Raw genomic sequence first — 23,183 nt, 5'->3', positions numbered from 1 at the left:
CTACTCTAATTCATCTCAAAGTTGTTCTACTGGGTTGAGGTTAGGCCAGTCAACTTTTCCACACCAAACTCACTCATTTATGTCTTTATGTCTCTATGTCACAGTCATGTTAGAACAGGAATGGGCCATCCCCAAACTATTGCCAGCAAGACTTAGACTGCTGTTACGAAATTGCACAACTCAGTAAAAGACCATGTCTAAAAGCCCAAGTATGTTGATTACTTCTCTGCCACAACTGATGGGGTCGAGTGTCACTATGACTCCTTATATGAGTCCAGTGGTGCATTATCTGATCACAGACTGGGCTCTTAAATCAGTGTTTATGCGCCATAAACACACGTCTGACAATATTTCAGAAACTTTCTGCCATGCTTTTGACGAGTGGTTTCTGGATGAAAAGAAGTTGGCCTGTATCACTACAGACAATGGAGCAAACATCAAGTTGAACTGGTCCTGAACTGCTTTGGCCACAATTAATAATAATTGACAATGATGATAAAAATTTGACAAATAATGGCAAGTGGCAAGGACCGCATGGCCTGAGCAACGGACCTGTGCCACACCTTGATCAGTACATTCTCTCAATTCAGTTCCAAATACCACAGCATGGCCTCATAATGGTAAGCTATGGAAGCTAGGCTATTAAGTTTATTAAATGCATGTTTTTTACATACCAAATTGGAACTTGCACTCAATATGATCTAGGCTACATTTAAATGAATCAACCAAGGTCTGATTAACTAAAACATTTAACACCACAGGACATAAGTCTGCGGATATTCAGTTTTGGCTTGCTGGGATGATTTAATTATATTTTTCGTAAAAATATATTTAAACTCGTGTTTTTAAATGTAGCCAACATTGGTATTTTGTTAGTTACGCTTACTAAATATAGTCTAATTTCAGTCCTAATTTAATGGACATTATTATGTGCAGGACTGTGTTACAAGGTGGGACACCAAACAGAAAATGGTGGACAGAGTTTTGGAGCAAATGCTGACTATCTAAAGAGTTTTGACTAAAGATGTTTGACACCAACATTTAATTCCGAGCTGGCAGGACGTCGCCCTCCTCAAATTAATGAGCTTTAAACCCTTTAAACCCAATCCTGGGTTTATGGATCTGCTCTTTCGCCAGAGCTATGGTACCTGTATTGAAACTCCTGACTGGAGATGTTCTGAAACCATAAGCGGAGGACACCACCTTAATATTAGACATAAAGCTATAGATATGCTGTGTTCTTGAAGAGAAGTACAAGTCAGCTGCCTTACAAGTGCTTTTGACAAAGGCTTGCTTGCTGGAGCCTAAATATAGGGGGAATCATCTCATTGTCAGAGGTTGCAAAAAACGCACTCAACGCGTTGCTGGGAGTGAAAGACTAAGCGAGCAGTGACAGGGCATTCAGAGAATGGAGCCAAGTGCACAGCGCAAGCAGAAGCAAAAAAGAAGACACTTGGAGCCCTGCAGAAGTCAACAGATAACAACCTCTGCATTTATAAATATATATATATATATATATATATATATATATATATATATATATATATATATATAAATTTTTTATTATTGAGGAATTAGACATGGAAAAGGTCAACGACAGTACAGTCATTTTGAACAATCATACAAAGCAAATCAAGGACTAGCTCCATTTTTAATATTAACATCCACACAAAAAAAGGAAAAAAAAAAAAAAAAAGAAAAGAGAAAACCCCTTAGATCACAAGTAGATAAATTAACATAAAGCTAAATAATTTCAAGAGTGAGAGGGATAAAAAAAAAAAAAAATATATATATATATATATATATATATATATAATAAAAATGAAGTAATACTACTACTACTAATAACAAAAATCAATAATTAAAGGGAGAGTGAAGAAAGTTTGCCCATTCTTAAATTACCTTATCCCACCACTGATCTATGAAGGTGGTAACCAACTCATGTTCCCACGATAGTTTAGCTTTACCAATGGTTTAGCTTTATCAATGGTTTGTGCATCTAAATCCAGAAGTTTAGAATAAATACTGGATATACAAGATTTTCCAAAGGGTTCAAGACTCAGAAGCTCGTCCCAAGGAGGTCCATCACAAATATGAATATAATTAGGAAAAAGGAACAAAGAATTTGATCTTTATAAAGATCACGAAAACACTTTATGCCCTTATTGTACTAGGTATGAAAAGCAGAATCATTTAGTGCAGGTGGGAATAGGTGATTGCCTAAAATGGACAATGATAAGGAAGGCGAAATAATTAAAACGCTTTCTAAGCTGTACCCAGATGTGGAGTGCTGTAACAGGAGACCCAACCTCGGGGCTCTCCCGTCCCATTGAATAGCGAGGGCAAAGTGCGAGAGATGTGAATTCCTGAATACTTGAACCCGCAATGAGTGATTCCCATAAAAGAAAGTAGGTAATAGAATCATTTAAGGGTTATATACTCGTCAATGGAAGAAGATATAAATATGTTAAATGCATCGTCAGAAAATAGAAGAGAGTAAATATTCCAAGGAGATGTAAACCTATACAATTTGGAAAGTTGATATTAATAGCCAAAGGAGCATGATCTGAAATAACTTTTGGATGATAACTAGTGTAATTAACCTTACAAATAAGTGAATTATCAATTTAAAAAATTAAACAATACGCAAATATAATTGGTGTGTGTGTGAATAAAAAGAAAAGACCTTGGCACATGAATTGCGAAATCTCCAAGGATTGACAAAATCATATTTAGACATAATATTTGTAATAGCTTGGGAAATTAAAAAGCGGTTAATTAAAAATCAAAATTTGGAGTGTAGATATTTACAAACAAAACTGGAGTATTAAATAAAGTACCACAGATAATCTGCCATTCACATCTGCAATAGTATCTTCTAAAACATAAGTGATAATATATATTACAACACAAGTGAAATGTATATACATACATATACCCGTTCCTGTACCCGTTTAGAAGAAGCTGTTTTGATCGCTCTGGTTTTCCTGTTATTTGTTTCTACTGTTATGTCTGTACTTATTTCTGTTTTTACAATTTACTAACCATCCATAGATCTATTTTATAGATTGTCTCTGCATGAATATTTATTACAGAGGCACTAAAACTGCCACCGGCTCCTGCAGTAACGTATCTGGTGTAAGTTCCATGAGCTACGTCTTAGCCATAATATATGTAAGTCCCATCGCTATTCTACAAAGCGTATAATAAAACCATCTACGGCCCTACAATTTATAGAAAACCTCCCAGAAACATCAACACCAGTTCCCACTCATGCCCAATGGAGCTAGATGTACTAACTGACTACTTAGAAAATACATGTTGATTTACTTTAGAAAATGTAGCACCACTTAAAAGAAAAAGTATAAGAAAGAAAAAGCTCGCCCCATGATATGATAAAACCTGTACTTTAAAACAAACATCACGGAAACTAGAGCGGAAATGCCGATCAACAAAGCTGGAAGTGTTCCACTCTGCCTGGAAGGACAGCCTACAGCCTACAGTGTATAGAAATGCCTCACTAAAGCTCGCTCTGCATATCTGGCCTCGCTGATCTCCAATAATAAAAATAATCAGAGAGTATTGTTTAGTGTATTTTCCAGAACTACAAAAAAATCAAGCAAGTTCTGAACAACTAATTCCAGCAACTCTCACCAGTAAAAATGGACTTTTTTTTAATACAAACCGGATTCCAAAAAAGTTGGGACACTAAAGAAATTGTGAATAAAAAATGAATGCAATGATGTGGGGATGGCAAATGTCAATATTTTATTAGTAATAGAACATAGATGACAGATCAGAAGTTTAATCTGAGTAAATGTAACATTTTAAACGAAAATATGTTGATTCAAAATTTCACAGTCTCAACAAATGCCAAAAAAGTTGGGACAAGTAGCAATAAATGGCCGGAAAACGAAAATTGAGCATATAACGAACAGCTGGAAGACCAATTAACACTAATTAGGTCAATTGACAACATGACTAGGTATAAAAAGAGCTTCTCAGAGTGTCAGTGTCTCTCTGAACCCAAGATGGTAAGAGGATCACCAATTCCACCATCTCTTTCAGGGAAGACCCTGCATTTTTCAACAAGATAATGCCAGACCACATTCTGCAGCAATCACATCATCATGGCTACGTAGGAGAAGGATCCGGGTACTGAAATGGCCAGGCTGCAGTCCAGATCTTTCACCTATAGAGAACATTTGGCACATCATAAAGAGGAAGGTGCGACAAAGAAGGCCCGAGACGATTGAATAGTTAGAGGCCTGTATTAGACATGAATGGGAGAGCATTCCTATTTCTAAACTTGAGAAACTGGTCTCCTCTGTCCCCAGACGTCTGTTGAGTGTTGTAAGAAGAAGGGGGGATTTTTTGGGATTTGTTGATGCCATGAAATTTTGAAACAACATATTTTTCCCTTAAAATGATGCATTCTGTCAGTTTAAACTTTTGATCTGTGTTTTGTGTTCTATTCTGAATATAGTATTATATGTTGGCACCTCCACATCATTGCATTCAGTTTTTATTCACAATTTGTTTAGTGTCCCAACTTTTTTGGAATCCGGTTTGTAATAAAATTGAGAATATTAGACAACAAACTCAATCTACAGTATTAAATCCGACCTGGCTGCCACCCGATGTGACTGATATAAAACAACGTAATTGTAAAAGAAAGTCTTGAAACCTTTTACCCACTCCCACAGTTAGAACTAGAGAAGATTATCGCCTACGCAAACTGTACAACTTGCATGCTTAAGGCAATTCCCACAAAATTACTCAAAGAAGTACTACCAGCTATTATCAATCCTCTTAACTATAGTAAACTCATCCCTTAGCCTGGGCCATGTACCCAAAGCTTTTAAATTAGCAGTTATTAAACCTATGATCAAGAAACCAAATCTTGATGCTAGTACACTGTCTAATTACAGGCCTATTTCTAATCTGCCATTTCTATCCAAGATATTAGAAAAAGCCGTGGCCCAACTACTTTCTACATAAGAATCATATATATGAAAAATTCCAATCTGGATTCAGGCCACATCATAGTACAGAGACAGCTCTAGTCAAGATAACAAATGATCTTCTTGCCTCTGATCAAGGCCACATATCCCTGTTGGTGCTTCTTGACCTCAGCGCAGCCTTCGATACAACAGACTACAATATTCTCCTAGAAAGGTTAGAAAACGTGGTTGGAATTACATGGACAGCCCTATTATGGTTCAAAACTTAATGGAACGTTATCAATTCGTAAAAGTAAAGAATTTAAATTCAAATTATTCTTAAGTAAGATTTGGAATTCCGCAAGGCTCTATTTTAGGACCATTATTATCTATATTATACATGTTACCGCTAGGCACAGTTATAAGAAACCATGACATTAATTTTGACTGTTACACAGACGACACGCAATTGTATATTTCAGCCAAGCCCGATGACAAACACAGATTAAAGAAAATAGAGGACTGTGTAAAAGGCTGGATGTTGCGTAACTTCCTCTTTCTAAACAGCAACAAAACAGAGGTCCTGCTTTTGGGTCCAAACGTGGCAAGAAATAAATTATTAGATTTAATTTTAAATCTCGCTGTCTTTCCAGTTAAACTTGGTTCAGCAGCAAAAAAAATCTTGGTGTCATAATTGACCCGGATTTATCATTTGATCAACTCATAGCCAGTATTACTAGGACATCTTTTTTACATCTTCGCAATATCGCTAAGATTAGAAATGCCTTATCCCTGCAGGACGCAGAAACATTAGTACATGCCTTTATTACGTCAAGGCTTGACTACTGTAACGCACTACTGTCAGGATGCAGTAACTGTCATTGGCTGCCTGTAAAATTCTGCACCGACTACAAAATTTTGTTACTAACATATAAAGCTCTACATGGGCTCACTCCTGAATACCTTCAGGATACTATTTCCTATTATGAGCTTCCACATTTATCAGATCACCGAATACTGTTTTTTTAATTGTTCCCAGAATTCAGAAGGCCTCAGCTGGGGGAAGAGCCTTTTCTTATAAAGCCCCCCATCTCTGGAATGATCTTCCAGAAAATGTTCGGGACTCAGACACAGTCACAATCTTCAAATCTAGGCTAAAAACTCATTTGTTTAGTTTATCTTTTGGTAGTAAATGCTCCCCCATATATAAAGGCCGCAGATCCAGGGGGTCCATGGACACAGGGTATTATAGTAAACTGAGATGCTGGTGCTGTCGTCCCGCCGCTTCACGCGATCACTCAGGTTTGTTGACGGTGGAGCAGAGGGAGATGCTCCTGCATCTGTGTGTCCTTCTGGTTCTCTCCTTTTAGTTCAGATCTGCCGGGGTCATTAGCCACACTCTGTAAATGTTCACATTTTCTGCTTTACAAACACCAAAGAGTTCAAAACTAATTCCATCCCTTTACCTTTTTCCGAGTAAACGACTGCCCACCTGTCCATCTGGAGACTGATGGATGACTGTCGAGATCCTCCTCCACGCTTCAGACCAGCTGCCCACACTCCAGCAACCACCAAGTGCCTTGAAGCTGCCCCACACTGAAGTTCTCACGGACTACTAACTATTATTACCAGTAAATTGACCAGAGGAGGATAGGTCTCTCCTTGTGAGCCTTGGTTCCTCCCAAGGTTTCTTCCTCAGCTGAGGGAGTTTTTCCTTGCCACTGTCGCCCCTGGCTTGCTCACTTGGAGTTTTTATTTACATTTCATGTCAAATCTTTGTCTTACTGGAATTCTGTGAAGCTGCTTTGTGACATCAGTTGTAAAAAGCGCGATACAAATATATTTGATTTGATTCATATAGACATATTTATGAGTGTACAGTTTGACTCTAACAAAAGTCAGCCTTCTTGACTAATTTGATCAGTTTGTTCAGTACAATTTTATTGATGCTGTTACCCCAGCACACAACAGCATAGAATATAGCACTAGCAACAATGAACTCGAAGAATGTCCAAAGGAGTTTATTAGACACTCCAAAAGACATCAGTTTCCTCAGAAAGTACAGACCGCTGTCCTTTCTTGAACAGGTGTTAGAGCTCCAGTTCAGTCTGTCGTCCAAGAGCACGCCCAGGTATTTGTAATTATCAACTAGTGATCGACTGATATGGGTTTTTTGATGGCCGATGGCAGACAGCAGTAGTGGCCGATGGCCGTTACGTTAAGCCAATATTCCCATTCCTCCGGCAGTGAATAGACTAGATGCATTATCATGATTTATTTTCAAAGAAAACCCTTCAAATTTGTAAAAGAAAACATTGAGAGCCTGAAATATATATGAAGTGGTCAAAAGCTTAAGAAAACCACAAAAAAAATGAAGGCGCTTGTCTTATTTAAAAAAAAAAAAAAAAAAAAAAAAAAAAAAAAAAAAAGGATATATATATATTATATATATATATATATATATATATATATATATATATATATATATATATATATATATATACACACACACTTTTTTTTTTTTTTAATCGTAATTAAATCAAAATCGCAATTTGAGTGGACGCGATTTTTGAATCGCAGGAGCTGCAATTTGAATTACCAATAGACTGCACTTTTTACAAGGGAATACACATCCAATAAAAATAAACGCGCAACCAGCCAATCAAATGCCGCCAATTATGCAGGGGTCACTCCATATGGAAAAAAGTTCGCGAAGGCACAGAGAGATAACTGACTCTATTGCAAAGTACTTGGCGAAAGACATGGTGCCAATTCACACAGTCTCTAAAGACGGCTTCCAAAACCTTCTCCAAACACTTGATAAGAGATACCAGATTCCCTCACACACATACTTCATCCAAGTCGCTATACCAGGACTGTATGCTTTGTGTAGGAATAGAGTTGAAATGGACCTATAAAATGTGGAGTTTTACTCGACAACTACAGACATGTGGTCGAGCCGAACTGCTGAACCATACCAGAGCCTCACTATTCACTTCATAAGTGAAGCTTTCGAATTAAAGACTTGTTGTCTACAGACGTCATACTTTCCTCTTGACCATACGGGAGAGAACATTGCCAATGAATTGAAAGAGACGTTGGCCAGCTGGGGTCTGAATGAAGAGGGGCAAGTGTGCATTACCACAGATAACGCATCTAACATGATTAAGACAGCTGAAATGAACGAGTGGACCAGGCTACAGTGTTTTGGCCACAGACTCCACCTTGCGATCGGTAAGTGTCGGTTCAAATCACATTTATAAAAATATGGAACATGCTTTCACATTTCTCCCTCTCCTCTCCGCCCTCCCCTCTCTCGCTTTCTCAATCTCCCCCCTCCTTGTATGTGTGTGTATGTAGACTTAGACAATCTTTTTCATTCTTTGTACACAAGTATATGCAGAACGAAATAGAATGAAATATATATATATAGTGTTTAAGCAACATCAAACAATCCCTGTTAACACAAAAGTAATCCAATTAGATTACTTTTAACTTTTTATTAGACAAATTTGTAAGTTTTTACACATTTCTGATTACATTTCACTAATGTTTGCTTTAAACAAAGCAGATTATTTTTTTCCACTGACAGGAAAACATGCCACCTATTGCTTACCTGGCAAGACACAGATGTGCTAGAGTCAATTTACAAGGCACTGCATCCTCTTCAAGAATTTACTGATGCACTCTCTGGTGAAGAATATGTGAGCATTTCATATTTGAAGCCAGTGCTCCACCTTTTAATAACAAAAACACTTGCAGAGGATCCAAAAGACACAGACCTCACAAAGTCAATCAAGTCCAGAATCATTGGCTACCTCCAGGAAAAATACAATGATCCTGCCACCCAAGAACTGCTTGATGTTTCATCATTCTTAGACCCCCAATTCAAGACTAACTATATCAGTCAAGAGAATATTCCTGCCATTAAAGCAAGAATGAAGACGGAAATGGAAGAAGAAGCAAGGAAGGTAGATGGATGGTTAGGATTTGTATAACTTTATAAGAGATGATGCATTCTAAAGGAGTAACATGACCAGTTACAGTTATTGATCATGAAATTATCATTTTCTTCAAATTAAACGACAGAACGACAGAGTTCAGTTGCCTCATCTGAAAAGCCAAAGAGGTCACTTGGCAGCTACTTCAGGGGTACTGCCATGTCACCAGACTTGTCTGTTCAGCTTGATGCCATGGAAACAGATGAATAGCTACCTTATGACACCCACCATCGATGGAGAAGAAGATCCTCTGGCTTGGTGGAAACTTCACCAAGTGAACTTTCCAAGATTGAGCAGGCTGGTCCGCAAATATCTGTGTGTACCAGCTACAAGTTCACCCTCAGAAAGGCTCTTTAGTACAGGAGGCAACATTGTAAACTGTCAGCGTTCATGCCTGAAGCCACATAAAGTAGATATGCTTGTCTTTTTGGCAAGAAACCTGTGAACACTTGTTTCTGACTAGCCATATATGCAAACAATTTAATTTTCCTACAATATAATTTTTGGATTTTATATGCAAAAATGTGATTTTGTGTTGTTTATCTTAAATGTATTATATGTTTTCACTGTAGGTATATAATTTATGCAACTTCATATATAAAACTGAAAATTTGGCTGATTTCAGCTTTAAGTTTTATTTGCAAGAATTATGACGTTTCACTGTTAAATACAATTATTGTTCACTGTGTACTTTATGTGGAAAAACATTTGATGTTACTGTTAAGTTTATTGATTTTACGTTTAAACATGTGTAAATTTATCTTATTTATCTTGTTACTCATAGGCTTTAAAAATAAAAGCAAAACTGCATTTCATCTGTGGATCTTGTGTAGGAAGATGATGATTAAAATGGGTTTGAAATTTAAGTCATAAGTAATTGCAATTTAAATTGCAATTAGATTATTTCCCCAAATCGTTCAGCCCTACTATAAACTGAAGAGTTCATGAGTCCCATTCATTTTTTCTTTTTAAAATTGTCTCTCCAGGGTACTACTTTCATCAGGTAAAATTTGGAGTTGAAACATCCTACTGATTTAAAGTTATTCAAGCTGAAGCAGACAGTGGATACCCTCTCCAAGTGTCTCTTTAGACTCCAAGCTCTCCATAAGGAAAATGATTACTTTTACTGCAAAAATACAGTGTATATATCTTATCTAGACTTAACGTCAACATCTTAGTGTTTTTCTTTACTTTCTATGCGAAACTAGTCTCCTGTCCCTCACCAAGTGGCCATTTACCCCTCACCAAACAGTAAGAATCCTTAGTTATGGTGTGGTATGTTTTATTCTGATGTACTGAGCTTATTTCTGATGTTTACACTTGTTTCTCACAGAGTACAGTGTTTCTTTAAATGACTGACATGTTAAAAGGCGAGACCTGCACTCTGATTGGCTGTAGAGCAAGGCAACCTCCTCCACACCCCTGCTGCATTTAAATGTCCTCAGTGGGGGAAATGTAACTAGTAAAAGACATCTAAGCTTTGAAACATGTTTATTTACTTGATTATTGTTTGTGAAGCTTGTGGCTGCCAAACAGAACCGTTTGAGTCTCTCACGCGGTGTCTGGGTCTGTTAGGCGCTGAAAACATATGCGCTCTGCTGCGTGTTTGTCCCTCCTCCTTGGGTGAGCATTGCCATAACGATCAGTTTTTCTCTGTTTCGCGAGCACACACAAACAGACACACACACAACGCTGTCCTGCCATTTTTCGTGTATGCCGCTGGAGCAGTCATTGCAGATTTATCGCGCGCACTCAGGTCTAGCTCTCTACCTCATGGACATGGGTCCATGGGGATCATATTTTAATTATTTTTTGAAAATGTGTACTATTTTTTCTGAAATTTTTTCGACCAGTACTCTTGACACAAACACGAGGATTACTCATGAATGGCCTCAACGGCTATCAACGGAGCCCCTAAAGGGACTGAGGGAAAAATACTATTGATTTTGCGTTCCCTTGCAAATAGTTTTGCGTTCCCTCGCAAATACATTGCTCTCTTTTGCAAATGTTTTATGATACACAATTGTCTTTGTGGCCCAGTCAGTACATCAGGACACTGCAGTTTCCAGGGAAATCCAGCCACTTGAAACAGATATTATATGTTTTTATCTCTACTAACAGTTTCGTTGCCAGTGCGAATCGTTCATACATCTGTAAGAAACTGCCTATCATCAGAGGAAGTTGTGAACAACAAGTTTATATACGTTCAATGAAAAAAGTTTATATAGCATCCTGAAAGTGCTAGTCAGAACACAGTAGTTCCACGTATCTCTAACAGGTGTATGAGACGTAGACGGCTTCATGAAAGAAAGTAAAAGTGTTGACGGCTGGGTTTTTTATTTATATATATTGTTATTGACTGGGGTAGGGGTCAAGCTAAGAATCTTAACAAAAAACAATTATCAAGCAAAGTCTATCGCAAAAATCTGGTCATTCACTAACAAAATTGAGGGTGTAAGGCAGTGGCTCAACACACAGAAATCTCAGGGCACGTTGCAGACTGATGTTTACAGAGGCGTGGCTCAGCGCGCTGACTCCAGACTTGGCTGTAGAGCAAGCGAGCCGGTCGCTACACCATGCAATTCGTTTTATCTGGAAATTCTGTTTGTTTTGTTAAAGCTGCAGTAAAAACAGGATATCATTTTCTGCCAGAACTGACTTTTACACACACATACACATTACTCCAATACACCTAACCAATAGCTACACTTTTATTCAGGTGTCCACTCTCCATTCTCTCCCACTGTTTGGAAACTGTTCATTGTCTGTATCTCTATACTGTTCACATAACCTTTGTCCATGCGCTTGCACTTTAAATTCTCTCATTTCATAGCAACACAACAAAATTAACAACACAACAAAAAACGTTTCAGTTGGCGCTCCCCAATAACTTATCCATGTTTTCTGTCTTTCATATTTCAGTCCAAGATCAAAGTAAAATTCAACGAGCTGCTCCATAGTTCACCTAATATGCACAGGAAGCACAGTACTACGGAGACCACAAAGTATTTGCAAGGGAACAATTGTGTTTGTGAGGGAACGCAAAACTCTTTGCGAGGGAATGCATAATTTATAGTCTTTTTTTATTTTCCCCCAATCGCTTTAGGGGCTCTGTAACTATCTAAGGTAAGCGCTGCTGTGCTAATTTTGTGTGTGAGCCACTTGTGGGCTCTTCAGCCTTCAAGAAGCTGCGGTTTTGTCATTGATGAGGAAGAAACCTGAAGTTTGGATTATCTTTTTTTTTGGCTTTAATTCCTTAGTCCTGCATTTTAGCGTATATCCTCATGATCCTGAGATGTTCAATTGGTGTATGATATGTTCACATTACTCAAATATGGCACCATGAAAAATCTGTACTGTCCCTTATATTTTTTCATAATTTCCAAAAACATAGCAAAAATACTTATCAGTGAGATTATATATAAAATGAATAAATCAATGAAAATCAGTGACTTTAAGCTTTAATTTGGTAAATTAACTCTCGACTTTGGACCTGTAGTATTGAGATATACTGACGGATATAACAATGAGTGATTTTGTTTTTTATAGGCGCAGCCGACCAATGAGTGAAATAAGAGGCTAAATAACGCTGGGTTTCTAGGTTACAACTATCAACTCGTTTATGATAGCAGATTATTGAGTGTATGTTACAAAGAGCAGCCAGTAACAAATAGCGAGAGCTGAAGAAGAATATAATTCATACTTCTTTCTCTGATGAGACAGCATGCAGCTACAGGTTGGAGGCTTGTACTTCTGTACTTGTGCTCAGTGATGCCTGCCTGTAAGATGGCAAAATGGACACAAGGGGAATAACGGAGCTGCCCACAGCATTGCCTGTGTTCATTGTGTAAACATCAGCCTCTTGCGCTAACATATTGGCCGATGCCGATTATATAAAAAATGGCAAAAATCGGCCCGATTGATCACTAGTACCAACCACCTCCACTTCCATTGGGGGCGGGTCTGAGTTTCCTGAAGTTCACCACCATCTACTTTGTCTTACTGATGCTGAGCTGCAGATGGTTTAGTTCATACCAGCTGACAAAGTCTGACACCATCTCCCTGTATTCAGGTTCCTGTACATTCCTTATACACCCCACAATGACATCTGAGAATTTCTGCAGATGGCATGAGCTGGAGCTGTATCTGAAATTAGAGGTGCAATAATGATAATAATAACGCTAATATAATCCCCTGGGGGCCCCCACACTGCACGTGGTAGTGTCTGAAACACAGCCCTTCAGCTGCACATACTGAGGGTGATATGTCAGGTAGTCCATTGTCCAGGAGATGATGGATTCATCCATCTGCCCCTGTCGCAATTTCTCCCCGAGTAACACAGGCTGTAATGTGCTGAATGCACTGGAGAAACCAAAGAACATGATCCTCACACAGCTGGCCTGTTGTGTCCAGATTGGAGTACCCCTTGTCCAGTAGGTAGATAACCGAATAATCTACTCCAATGCCATTCTCGTATGCAAACTTCAGGGGGTCCAGGGCAGCTTCAACCAGTGATCTCAAGTGGCCCAACATCAGTGGTTCCAGAGTCTTAACTGGACGGTAGACATTCAGTGATACTGGGTGTGTCTTTTTAGGAACCGGAACAACACGAACTTTTCCACCTAACTCAGACACTCACTTGAGTGCAGCTCAGGTTGAAGATGTTCTGAAGGATTCTACACAGCTGCTCAGCACAAAGTTTCAGGACCTTAGGTTCAATGCCATCCGGTCCTGCAGCTTTACAGTATTTAAATTTCCTTAGCTCCTTCTTCACCTGGTCAGCAGTGAAGGTTGGTGCTCTACTGTTGGGCTAGTCTTGGGTGGGGGGAGGTTTAAGTCAGATGAGGTGTAAATGCTTGGAGTGGAGGAGGTATGGGTTGTGCATGGTGGTGGCTGTTGTCTTCCTGAGGTGTTAAGAGGCGAGACCACTGGAGACAGAGTAGACAATGGGTCAAATTTAACTCATTTACCCGTTCACAGCTGCCCTCTGTTGCTGTTCTACAGCCGGGTTTGGTTTGAAGCCAGTGATGTCGTTTCGTCCTCTCCACACATTACGTGCATTGGTCTGCTAAAATTAGGGTCAGAGTAATGTGTGTAATCCCTTTTAGATGGGTTCTCTTCAGATATCAACCATACCAAATTATTTTAATGTTTTTCTGATCATTTTCGTAACATGATTTGTATTCTTATTATGTGTTGTGCCCAATATAGTATTCATCACAATGTTAAAGTAATCTCTGCATTAATATTCCCTCTATTACCACAACTACACTATCAAGCAAGATTTTAAAGAAATGTTTCTTGCTATAAGGGGGGCACACACTTTGACCAATGTCAATATTAGGAATCAGCTTATAGCTATCTAATATTCTGACTTAGCAAATATATCCCCCACCAATATCAAACTCACTCCTATGCCCTTGCTTCTACCTTTGTGAGAATCTGAAGCACAGTTTAATCAGGCCAATTTTCTGTATTTTTGAACACTGATGTTAATGTTGTATCTGGTCCTATAATGTTAAGCTACTGATAAAAGATAAATAAATTAGAGGACTGCAAACTTGCATGTGTATTTTATTACCATTTTTAGGGGCGATATAGAACAGGTGGGGCATGGAAATTTCCTTTCATCTGAGGTGGAGAATGATAGAAAAATTTGAGAACCACTGAAATACAGAGAGGACATTCAACGGTTAAGGGACTGGTGTAAAACCAACAACATGTCTCTGAACGTAGACAAGACCAAAGAGCTGGATAAGGCGTGATCACTCTCTACTTCACATCAATGGCTCCATTGTGGACATCGTCAGGAGCATCAAGTTCCTTGGAGTTCAACTGGCAGAGGATCTCACATGATTTTTTTTTTTGCAACAAATTAAACAAAGGGTGTCTTCACAAACAGTTCATATACATTATTTAATATTATGTACATAATTTGTATAATAACACTTTAATCTTATCATCTAATGTGATTTTTATGTATAAGGAATTACTTTGATTCTAAAAGTCAGTCAGTTTTATTGCCATCACAGATGTGTTGAGGGAAAAATTAAATGTAGATTCTTTGAGACACGGTGCTAAAATAAAGTTTTTACTTATTATTATTTTTTAAGCACTGACATGTTCCTCTCAGTGTCTCCACAAAACCAGCAAACCCCTGTAGGAGAGACTGACGGCATTGGCTGCAGCACTAAATGATGGACAGCTAAGTCTGGCTGCTGATTTTTGTCCTTTGTTGTTTTCAGAGAGCTAGACCTGAGTGCACATGATAAATGTGCAATGACTGCTCCAGCGGCATTCACGTAAAAAGGCAGGACAGTGTGGTGTGTGTGTCTGTGTGCGCAAGCGTATGTGCACGTACATGCGTAGGTGCTCGCGAAAGAGAAAAACAGAGCTGAATGGGACAGTTGTGCACTGTTTTAAATGTACTCAAATAGAAACCTGCCTATCCTCGGCATACTCGATATAACAAATATGGTTATTTTCAAAATCACGTAAAAAAAAAAAAAACAAAGAAATAAATAATATGCTCTAGCTTGAGCTTAAGTCACGTTCGCGTGCCCATGTTAGAAGCTTGCATTTATGTCACATTATCACAATATGGGAAAAGCCTTATCGAATTAGAAAACACACCGGTATTATCATGAACGATATTATAGTGCCCACCCCTAGCATCTACTTACAGTGAAGGCTGAGGAAGGCACATCTCCCACCTCCCATCCTCACCATATTCTACAGAGGAACAATCAAGAGCATCTTAAGCAGCTGCATCACTGCCTGGTTTGGAAATGGCATCATGTTGAATCGCAAGTCCCTGCAGGTGGTATTGAGGACAGCTGAGAAGATCATCAGTATGTCTCTCCCCACCAGCAGACATTTACACTGCACGCTGCATCCACAAAGCAACTAAGCATTGTGGATGACCGCATACACCCCTCTCACACACTCTTCACCCTCCCATCATCTGGAAAAAGGTAACGTAGCATCCGGGCCCTCACATCCAGACTGTGCAACAGTTTTGTCACATAAGTTATCAGATTCCTGAACAAACAGAGTCTGGCATGAACAAATGCACACATCAGAGATTGGTCCAGCTGAACACACATACAGATCAGGCTGAACACACATACACACATAAATACACACACAATGTCACTTTCTCAAATTTTTACACATCTGCAATTTTTACACTTTTATTAAAAATAGAAAAACTGCTGCTAAAACAATGTATACTTTAATACAAATACGGACAAAAATTGCAGCTTACTGCTCCTTCAAATGGACATATTTGCACTTTACTGCGAACTGAACTGTCCTCCCTTATGTATTGTTTATGCATCACATACTTATTGTAAATCGTTTTGCACAGGTGCACTTTGTGTTGTATTGTGTAATTTGTTGTTCTATGTAGCACCTTGGTCCTGGAGGAATGTTGTTTCGTTTCACTGTGTACTGTACACCACTTTGTATGGTTGAAATGACAATAAAAAAAATTAGTCATACATTTTTGTAAATACATGTCTCAAAGACAACATTCTGGAAGAGCAAATAACTCCAAAAGAATAATATGGTGAATAAATAATTGTGTGTAAAAACCCAAAATAATATCAACTTCATAATTATAATTAAACAATAATGTCCATTTCTATACCACTAGGAGCATCTTCCTAAACAAATTACTTGTATTTTTAATCTGGGGCACATTTAACTCTTAATCCTTTTAGTTTTTCCTCTTGCTCGTTGAGCTACTCTGCCTGTAGTGTTTATGCTTTTCTATGGCAATCTCTCATTCAGTCATTCCTCTGCAGTCATCAAATCACTCTTGTGAAATGGGGCATATGAAATCAACACAATTTTAAAATTGACAATTAATATAGATTAAGATACAACTGTGTTCTCTAATTAAAAGGTACTGAAATGTACTTGAATGTACCACAACAGTGACAATTTTTCTGACTGTGTAATTTAATTATGTCCTGAGTGGATTAATTTGCACTCCTACATATCTGCAATCTGGAGTACCAGTGAACTCACATCTTAGTATAAGGTGTCTGGAACTGGATCCCCTTAACTTTTAATAGGCCTGTATGCTTTGCACTTCCCTATGAGGTTTGCAGCATAGTCGTTATCAAAGTAAATTTGTTTGCCATCAATATCAATATGCTCCAGTCAGGCTTTCCTCAGAACCACATGAAACTTAAGGAAGTTTGCTATTCTTGTTCTTTTGTTCACTGTCAGCAGATTATCACTTCCAGGCAGCCTGATTCCAGGTCTGATATCTGTGTTTGAGCTTTCTTAATCCTTACATTTTGACTTTGCAGCTCTCTCAAAACTTCCCATTTAAACAAAGTGTTACATTTTGAGCAGGGTATCTTGATCGTTGCTAGCTTCGACGTTTACTTTCTCACTCATATTTTTGTCACTTTTTTATATTTTCAAATACCAACGAAGAGGAGACCATCTCTGTGCATCTATCTCAGCACAGCTCCATCTCAGAAGCCGCACTAATACGTGTATTTGGACTGTGTGATAAAACCAGAGTACATGGACATAACCCATACAGAAATGAGGAAAACAACTCTCACACAGTGACTAGAGGCCAGGTTCACATCCAGAACACCAGGACGCTGAGGATGTGTTGCAGTAACACTATCTGTAAAGCCACTGTGCTGCCATACAAGTAAAATTGTATTACTCATTTTCTGTAAATGTTTCATATTAAATTCATTATAACTGAAGGCCAGATGAACAAGAGCAATTATTAAATCTTACCTCCAAGACGTTTACTGATTGGACTTCGGCAGATTTGGCTAAACCAGTGTTGTTTCCAGGCTTTAACACCGTGATTTCTATGCTTTGCATCCTCTGCAGTTTGGGTCTCCAATCTCTCAGTCCACTCCTGTTGGTTGTGTGCATCTGAACTAGTGGCAGTTCTCTCTTTTTGTGCACTCTGACAAACATCTGAGCTCTCTGGACATGGGGTTATCTCTCCAAACCTAGTTTCCTTATTTTCTTGCTCTGAGCAGAATTTTGTTTCCAGTGAGGCAAATGGTGATGAAATAGTTTCATCTTTGCTGTCCTTAACGGATTGAGTCTTTGAAAAAGATTCCAAAACTGTGACCTTTTCTGAAGCCTCTGTGATACTGTCTTTATCTTCAGTATGTTGAAACACCAATGACTGGATTTCATCAGGTGACTGCCTATGTACAGAAGGTGGTTTTTCTGTGATCTCATTTAGTGGTGAGGAGTTGTAGCACAGTTGCTTGAAGTCACCACCCAGTCGATGGCATAGTTCATTGACAATAATATCACAGTCTCCCAGTAACTCCACATCAAAGTTCAAGTGGGGCAATGGCTCACGGTTGATCAAAACTTGAGGCACTTCATGGGGAAGAGAGCCTAAATAGGGGGAAAAAAAATTTCAAAACAGTAATTTGCTAAAATTATTCACAACAACAAAAATTAAATTATTAAATTATTAAATATGCAATTATACATGCTAATATAGTTTACATGGCCCAAGCATGGTATTCACTGGAAGACACCCAATGCCTCAGCACCTGATCCTTCCTGAGACAGAAGCCACACTTTAGTGTAGTTTTTGTAGTGTTTTTAAAGATGGTCCTTGGTTCTGTTGTCTCTGTGAAGATAGTGTGAGAAAGGGAGGGGTAGCTCTGGGCCCCTGTCTGAGTGAGTGTGTGTGTGTGTGTGTGTGTGAGTGTGTGTGTGTGTAGGAGTTACTGCATCCCTAAGTGGCGCTAAAAATCAATAAAAAGCTATGCAACCAGTTTTCGGCAAATTGTAACACCCCCTATATGTGCATTTTAATCATATTTGGCACACTACAGACTATTGACCTACATATTTCAAGATATTATGCAGAGTATGTTGTAAACCAAATTGCTCGTCAATATGCTCCTTTTTTTTTTTTTTTTTTTTTAGCTGTATTTGTTTGATTTTTAGAATGCGAGTACCACCCCTGTTACTGGGCGGAGTCTGGAAGCCAACAAGTGATGACAATCCAACATTTTTTTAGATAATTATTAAAGTTCAGGTTCTTAGGATTCTGCTGATACCCATATGTCCATATTGGGTACATTTCCAGGGACTACTTCCCGCCCAAAATGTGTGCTTATGAGTTCTGACCTTATACGTTCTATGAGCTTATGAGTTCTAGAGGCTTTTTTTGTAGAGGTATGACCTGAGGAATCAGGGGAAATTTTTTTTTGTCTCTCTACATTAGGAGGTATGGACCTCAACACTTTTTGCTTCGCTATAGCACCGCCATCAGGCCAATCTGGCTGAATTTTTTTAGTAGCAGGATGCTGGTCTTTGACGCAAGACACGTGCACAATCTAGGGGCAGTGAACACACACCCAGAGTGGTGGATAACTATCCCAGAGAGCAACTGGGATTAGGTACCTTGCTTAAGGGCACTTCAGCCATGGACTGAGAAGGTGGTTCCTTCACTCACACCACCCATAATTATCCTACTGTTCATGGGAAAATTTTTTAAACTATTCTGTTATTGTCATTCATTGTTTTGCCACTGCCTTTCAGAATTTCAAGTAACCTTTTGAAATATCAACTTCATGAATATGAATTAAGCTTTTAAAATCCATCTGGTTTTTAGAAACAGTAGAATCCACAGCTCATCGTGATAATTAAAAACAGTGACTGGGTTCCACTTTTATTAAAATGCTGTCCTGACAGAGACAGAGTATTAGTTCTGTTGCCTGTCCCTGAATCATCTCTTGCAGCCCGTTTTTCTGGTCCATATATTGTTTATGAGAAATTAAGTGGCACAGACTATGTAATTAAAAGAGCACACATGCCTGTCATATTAATATGTTAAAAGCTTATTGTTCCAGAGATATTCCTGATGTAACGGGAATTTAAACCTGCTCCAGTGGGTGTTGTGGCATCAAGACCGGATCTAACTACAGTTGATGAAGATGGGTTGCATCTTCGAGGTCAGACTCTTCCTACTGCTAGACTATCCAATTCTGAGGCATTGTTGGAGCTGCCGTCTCAGCTTGGTCATTTAACAAAAAGAACAGCAGAGAGATATTATTGCACTTATTTTTGATTTTCCAAATTTTTTTTACTGACATTCCTATGCAAACGTCTGTTTTGAAACATAACATCAAAATTACAATTAGTACTCTATGAAACAACATCCTTATCGTGTTAATGCTAGTAAAGGAGCATTAATGAAACAGGAAGTTAACTACTTGTTAGAAAATGGTTTTGCAAAATGGATGTCCTTGTAGTTCACCCTGCCTGTTAGTACTCAAGCCTGATGGAACATTCAGATTCTGTACAGATTACAGGAAGGTAAATACAGTTATGTATCTCTGATTCTTATACGTAACCCCGCATTGATGACTGTGTTTAAAGCATTGGTGCAGCTCGTTTTGTTAGTAAATTGGATTTGTTCAAAGGATACTGGTAAGTTCCTTTGACCCCTGAGGCCTCTGATATTTCTGCATTTGTTACACCAGATGATTTCCTACAATATACTGTAATGGCTTTTGGTCTCAAAAATGCACCTTCTAAATTTCAACGACTTATTAATAAAGTGTTGGGGAATGTACCAAATTGCTCAGCATATTTAGACGATCTCGTAGTTTATTCACCTAATTGGGAAAACCATTTACAAACATTACTTTTGCTTTTTCATCGTCTTGAGAAAGCTTTTTTAACGCTGAATTTGGCTAAGTGTGAGTTTGCTCAGGCCACTGTCACATATTTAGGAAAACAGATAGGTGGTGGTGAAGTCTGGCCTTTAGAGGCCAAAATAACCGCTATAGTGAACTTCCCATTTCCTATTAGATGGCATGAGATACGTCGATTTTTATGTATGGCTGGGTATTACAGGGCATTTTGTAGATATTTTTCTACTGTAGTAGAGCCTTTGACTAAGTTGTTTAGTCCTTCTGTTAAATTTTATTGGTCACCTGCCTGCGACCATGCATTTAACTGTATCAAAGTACTCGAGTAGTACTCCTATACTAGCTGCACCAGACTTTTTAAAATCATTCAAATTAGAGGTTGATGCAAGTGCAGTTGGTGCTGGTGTAGTCCTCCTTCAGGAAGATGACAGGGGAATAGACCATCCTGTGTGTTATTATTCCCACAAATTTAATAAGCATCAATTGACTTATTCAACAATTGGAAAGGAAGCTTTAGCCTTGCTCTTAGCACTTCAGTACTTTGATGTTTATGTTGGATCCACGAGTACGCCTGTTATTGTCTATACCTAGCACAATCCTCTAGTGTTTCAATCTAGAATGTATATAATCACTGTTTTTCTCTCTCTCTAGCTTGTTGTCTGTTCAGCCAATGGGGGAGCTGCTGTCCTGATCTTCCAATAGGATGAGCTGTTCAGCAGTTCACCTTAAAGAGGCGGGACTTCTTGGATATAAAGCCCACCTAGTGGAACACAAGGAGGGGGAACAAGCAAAGGGAGAATTCTGCTTTTGTGAGAGTTGGTTGTTGGTTATGGCTTGAGGTTGTTGTTGCTAGCTTAGGTTTACAGAGGTTGCTGCTATTTTGTTTGATCTTTGCTGCCAGCTTCAATTGAGGTTATTGTTGCTGTTACTTCATTACATTCTCTAGCTAGAGCTTGAGGCCCAGTTATGCTACTACTAGCTTAGCTTTAGCCTAGCTTCATTTTAGCCATTTTGAAAACTGTTGATTGCTTTTCCCTTGTTAAAAATCTCTACCATCACTACTGGTGTGGACAGGCAAGTACAGGCGCCTATACACTTCCATGTTAGGATCAACCCTGTATTTATACATATTAGTAAGGGGTAGGTGCCACATCTGTATTTTTGGGGTAGGTTAGTTTTATTTGTTAGGGAATTTGTTTTTTGCTTATTTTTTTTTTGGCACCATCCATAGTCCACCCAGTAGTGGTTGGATTGTTTATTGTCTTCTACTTTACATGTTATTCTATAACTACATTGGCATTTACATGTTGTATATTTTACCCCATATCACACTATGATTGATGCTTTATTGTACCCTGTATTTTTGCTGCAGATAAAAGCACTTTATTGTGTCTCTCCCTCACTTCCACATTGCATCGCATACTCCTTGTTATACAAATTCCCTTGATACCCCTAAGTGCCATCATACAAAATAGAGGGTGGGATGTAACACTGAACATAAGCTGGGCACATGCCAAATTCAACAATTGTTTCTTGATTCATGTGTTTCATATTCAGATTATCTGCACCGTAAAACAATTCATCACATTACATACATATTTGAGAATAATATATGTGATTAAATATGAATGTAAATAGTCACTATGCATACAAATATATTAATTAAAATAGAACACTGAAAATATCATAGCATAAAAATAATTATGAACACAATTGAGTGTACAGGTATTTAAACATTTAAGTATGTTTATTTGTAAATGGAAACAGGAATGTGCAGACTTGAATATTCTCCAATTAAGAAATTGCAAAATCTGGCTTTAAATTCTATCTGGTCTTTATTTCATTCAATATTTCATGAAGACCAGTGTACTACTGCGACCATTAAAGTTATATATAACTGAAGCCCTTTATAATAAGCAGTCTTGTGCTTTTTATTGATTTCACCAAGGCATTTGATTATGGTTGACCACAAGATTTAATTAGTTAATTCATTTATTGTCTGTAACCGCTTATCCAGTTCAGGGTCGTGGTGGGTCCGGAGCCTACCCGGAATCACAGTGCACAAGGAGGGAACACTGGAGGGTGCCAGTCCTTCACAGGGCAACACACACACACTTGGGGACACTTTGAGTAGCCAATCCACCTACCAACGTGTGTTTATGGACCATGGGAGGAAACTGGAGCACCCAGAGAAAACCCACACAGACACAGGGAGAAAACAACTCCTCACAGACAGTCACCCGGAGCGGAACGAGACCCAACAAAGTCAAAATCTCTGGCATCCCAGTTTAATTTAAATATTAAAGCTGTTATTTGATTTGCAGACTCACTCTTATTAGAGCTACACACATATGTCTCCTACCAGCATCCAAAACATTTCTCTTATCATCTATCATTTAAATGAAATAGTGTCCTACACCTAACCACTAAGTTTGCTGTGGTCATTTATGATATAATCTGGAACCAGCTACTCTTAAGGTCATCACTGGACCCATATGGGTGCGCATGCACACACATTAGGGACACGCATCTACACATTCCACATTTTATCAGCTCCACTATCC

The 23,183-nt window shown here is 38.5% G+C and overlaps 1 protein-coding gene across 1 annotated transcript in view; it reads right to left on the bottom strand.

Moving 5' to 3' along the window:
- sirt1 (sirtuin 1) overlaps positions 1–23,183 on the bottom strand; it is an 87,394-nt gene that overhangs the window by 5,325 nt on the left and 58,886 nt on the right. Inside the window, exon 10 of the mRNA XM_066678326.1 lies at positions 17,717–18,343. Within this exon, the coding sequence (XP_066534423.1) occupies positions 17,717–18,343 (627 nt within the window). The remainder of the gene's footprint in view (positions 1–17,716; positions 18,344–23,183) is intronic.

The sequence above is a fragment of the Hoplias malabaricus genome, chromosome 8 (genome assembly GCF_029633855.1).
Source record: "Hoplias malabaricus isolate fHopMal1 chromosome 8, fHopMal1.hap1, whole genome shotgun sequence".
Taxonomy (NCBI): Eukaryota; Metazoa; Chordata; class Actinopteri; order Characiformes; family Erythrinidae; genus Hoplias; species Hoplias malabaricus.
Note: the sequence above shows the minus strand (reverse complement) of the source record. Positions and strands in the feature narration are given on the sequence as shown.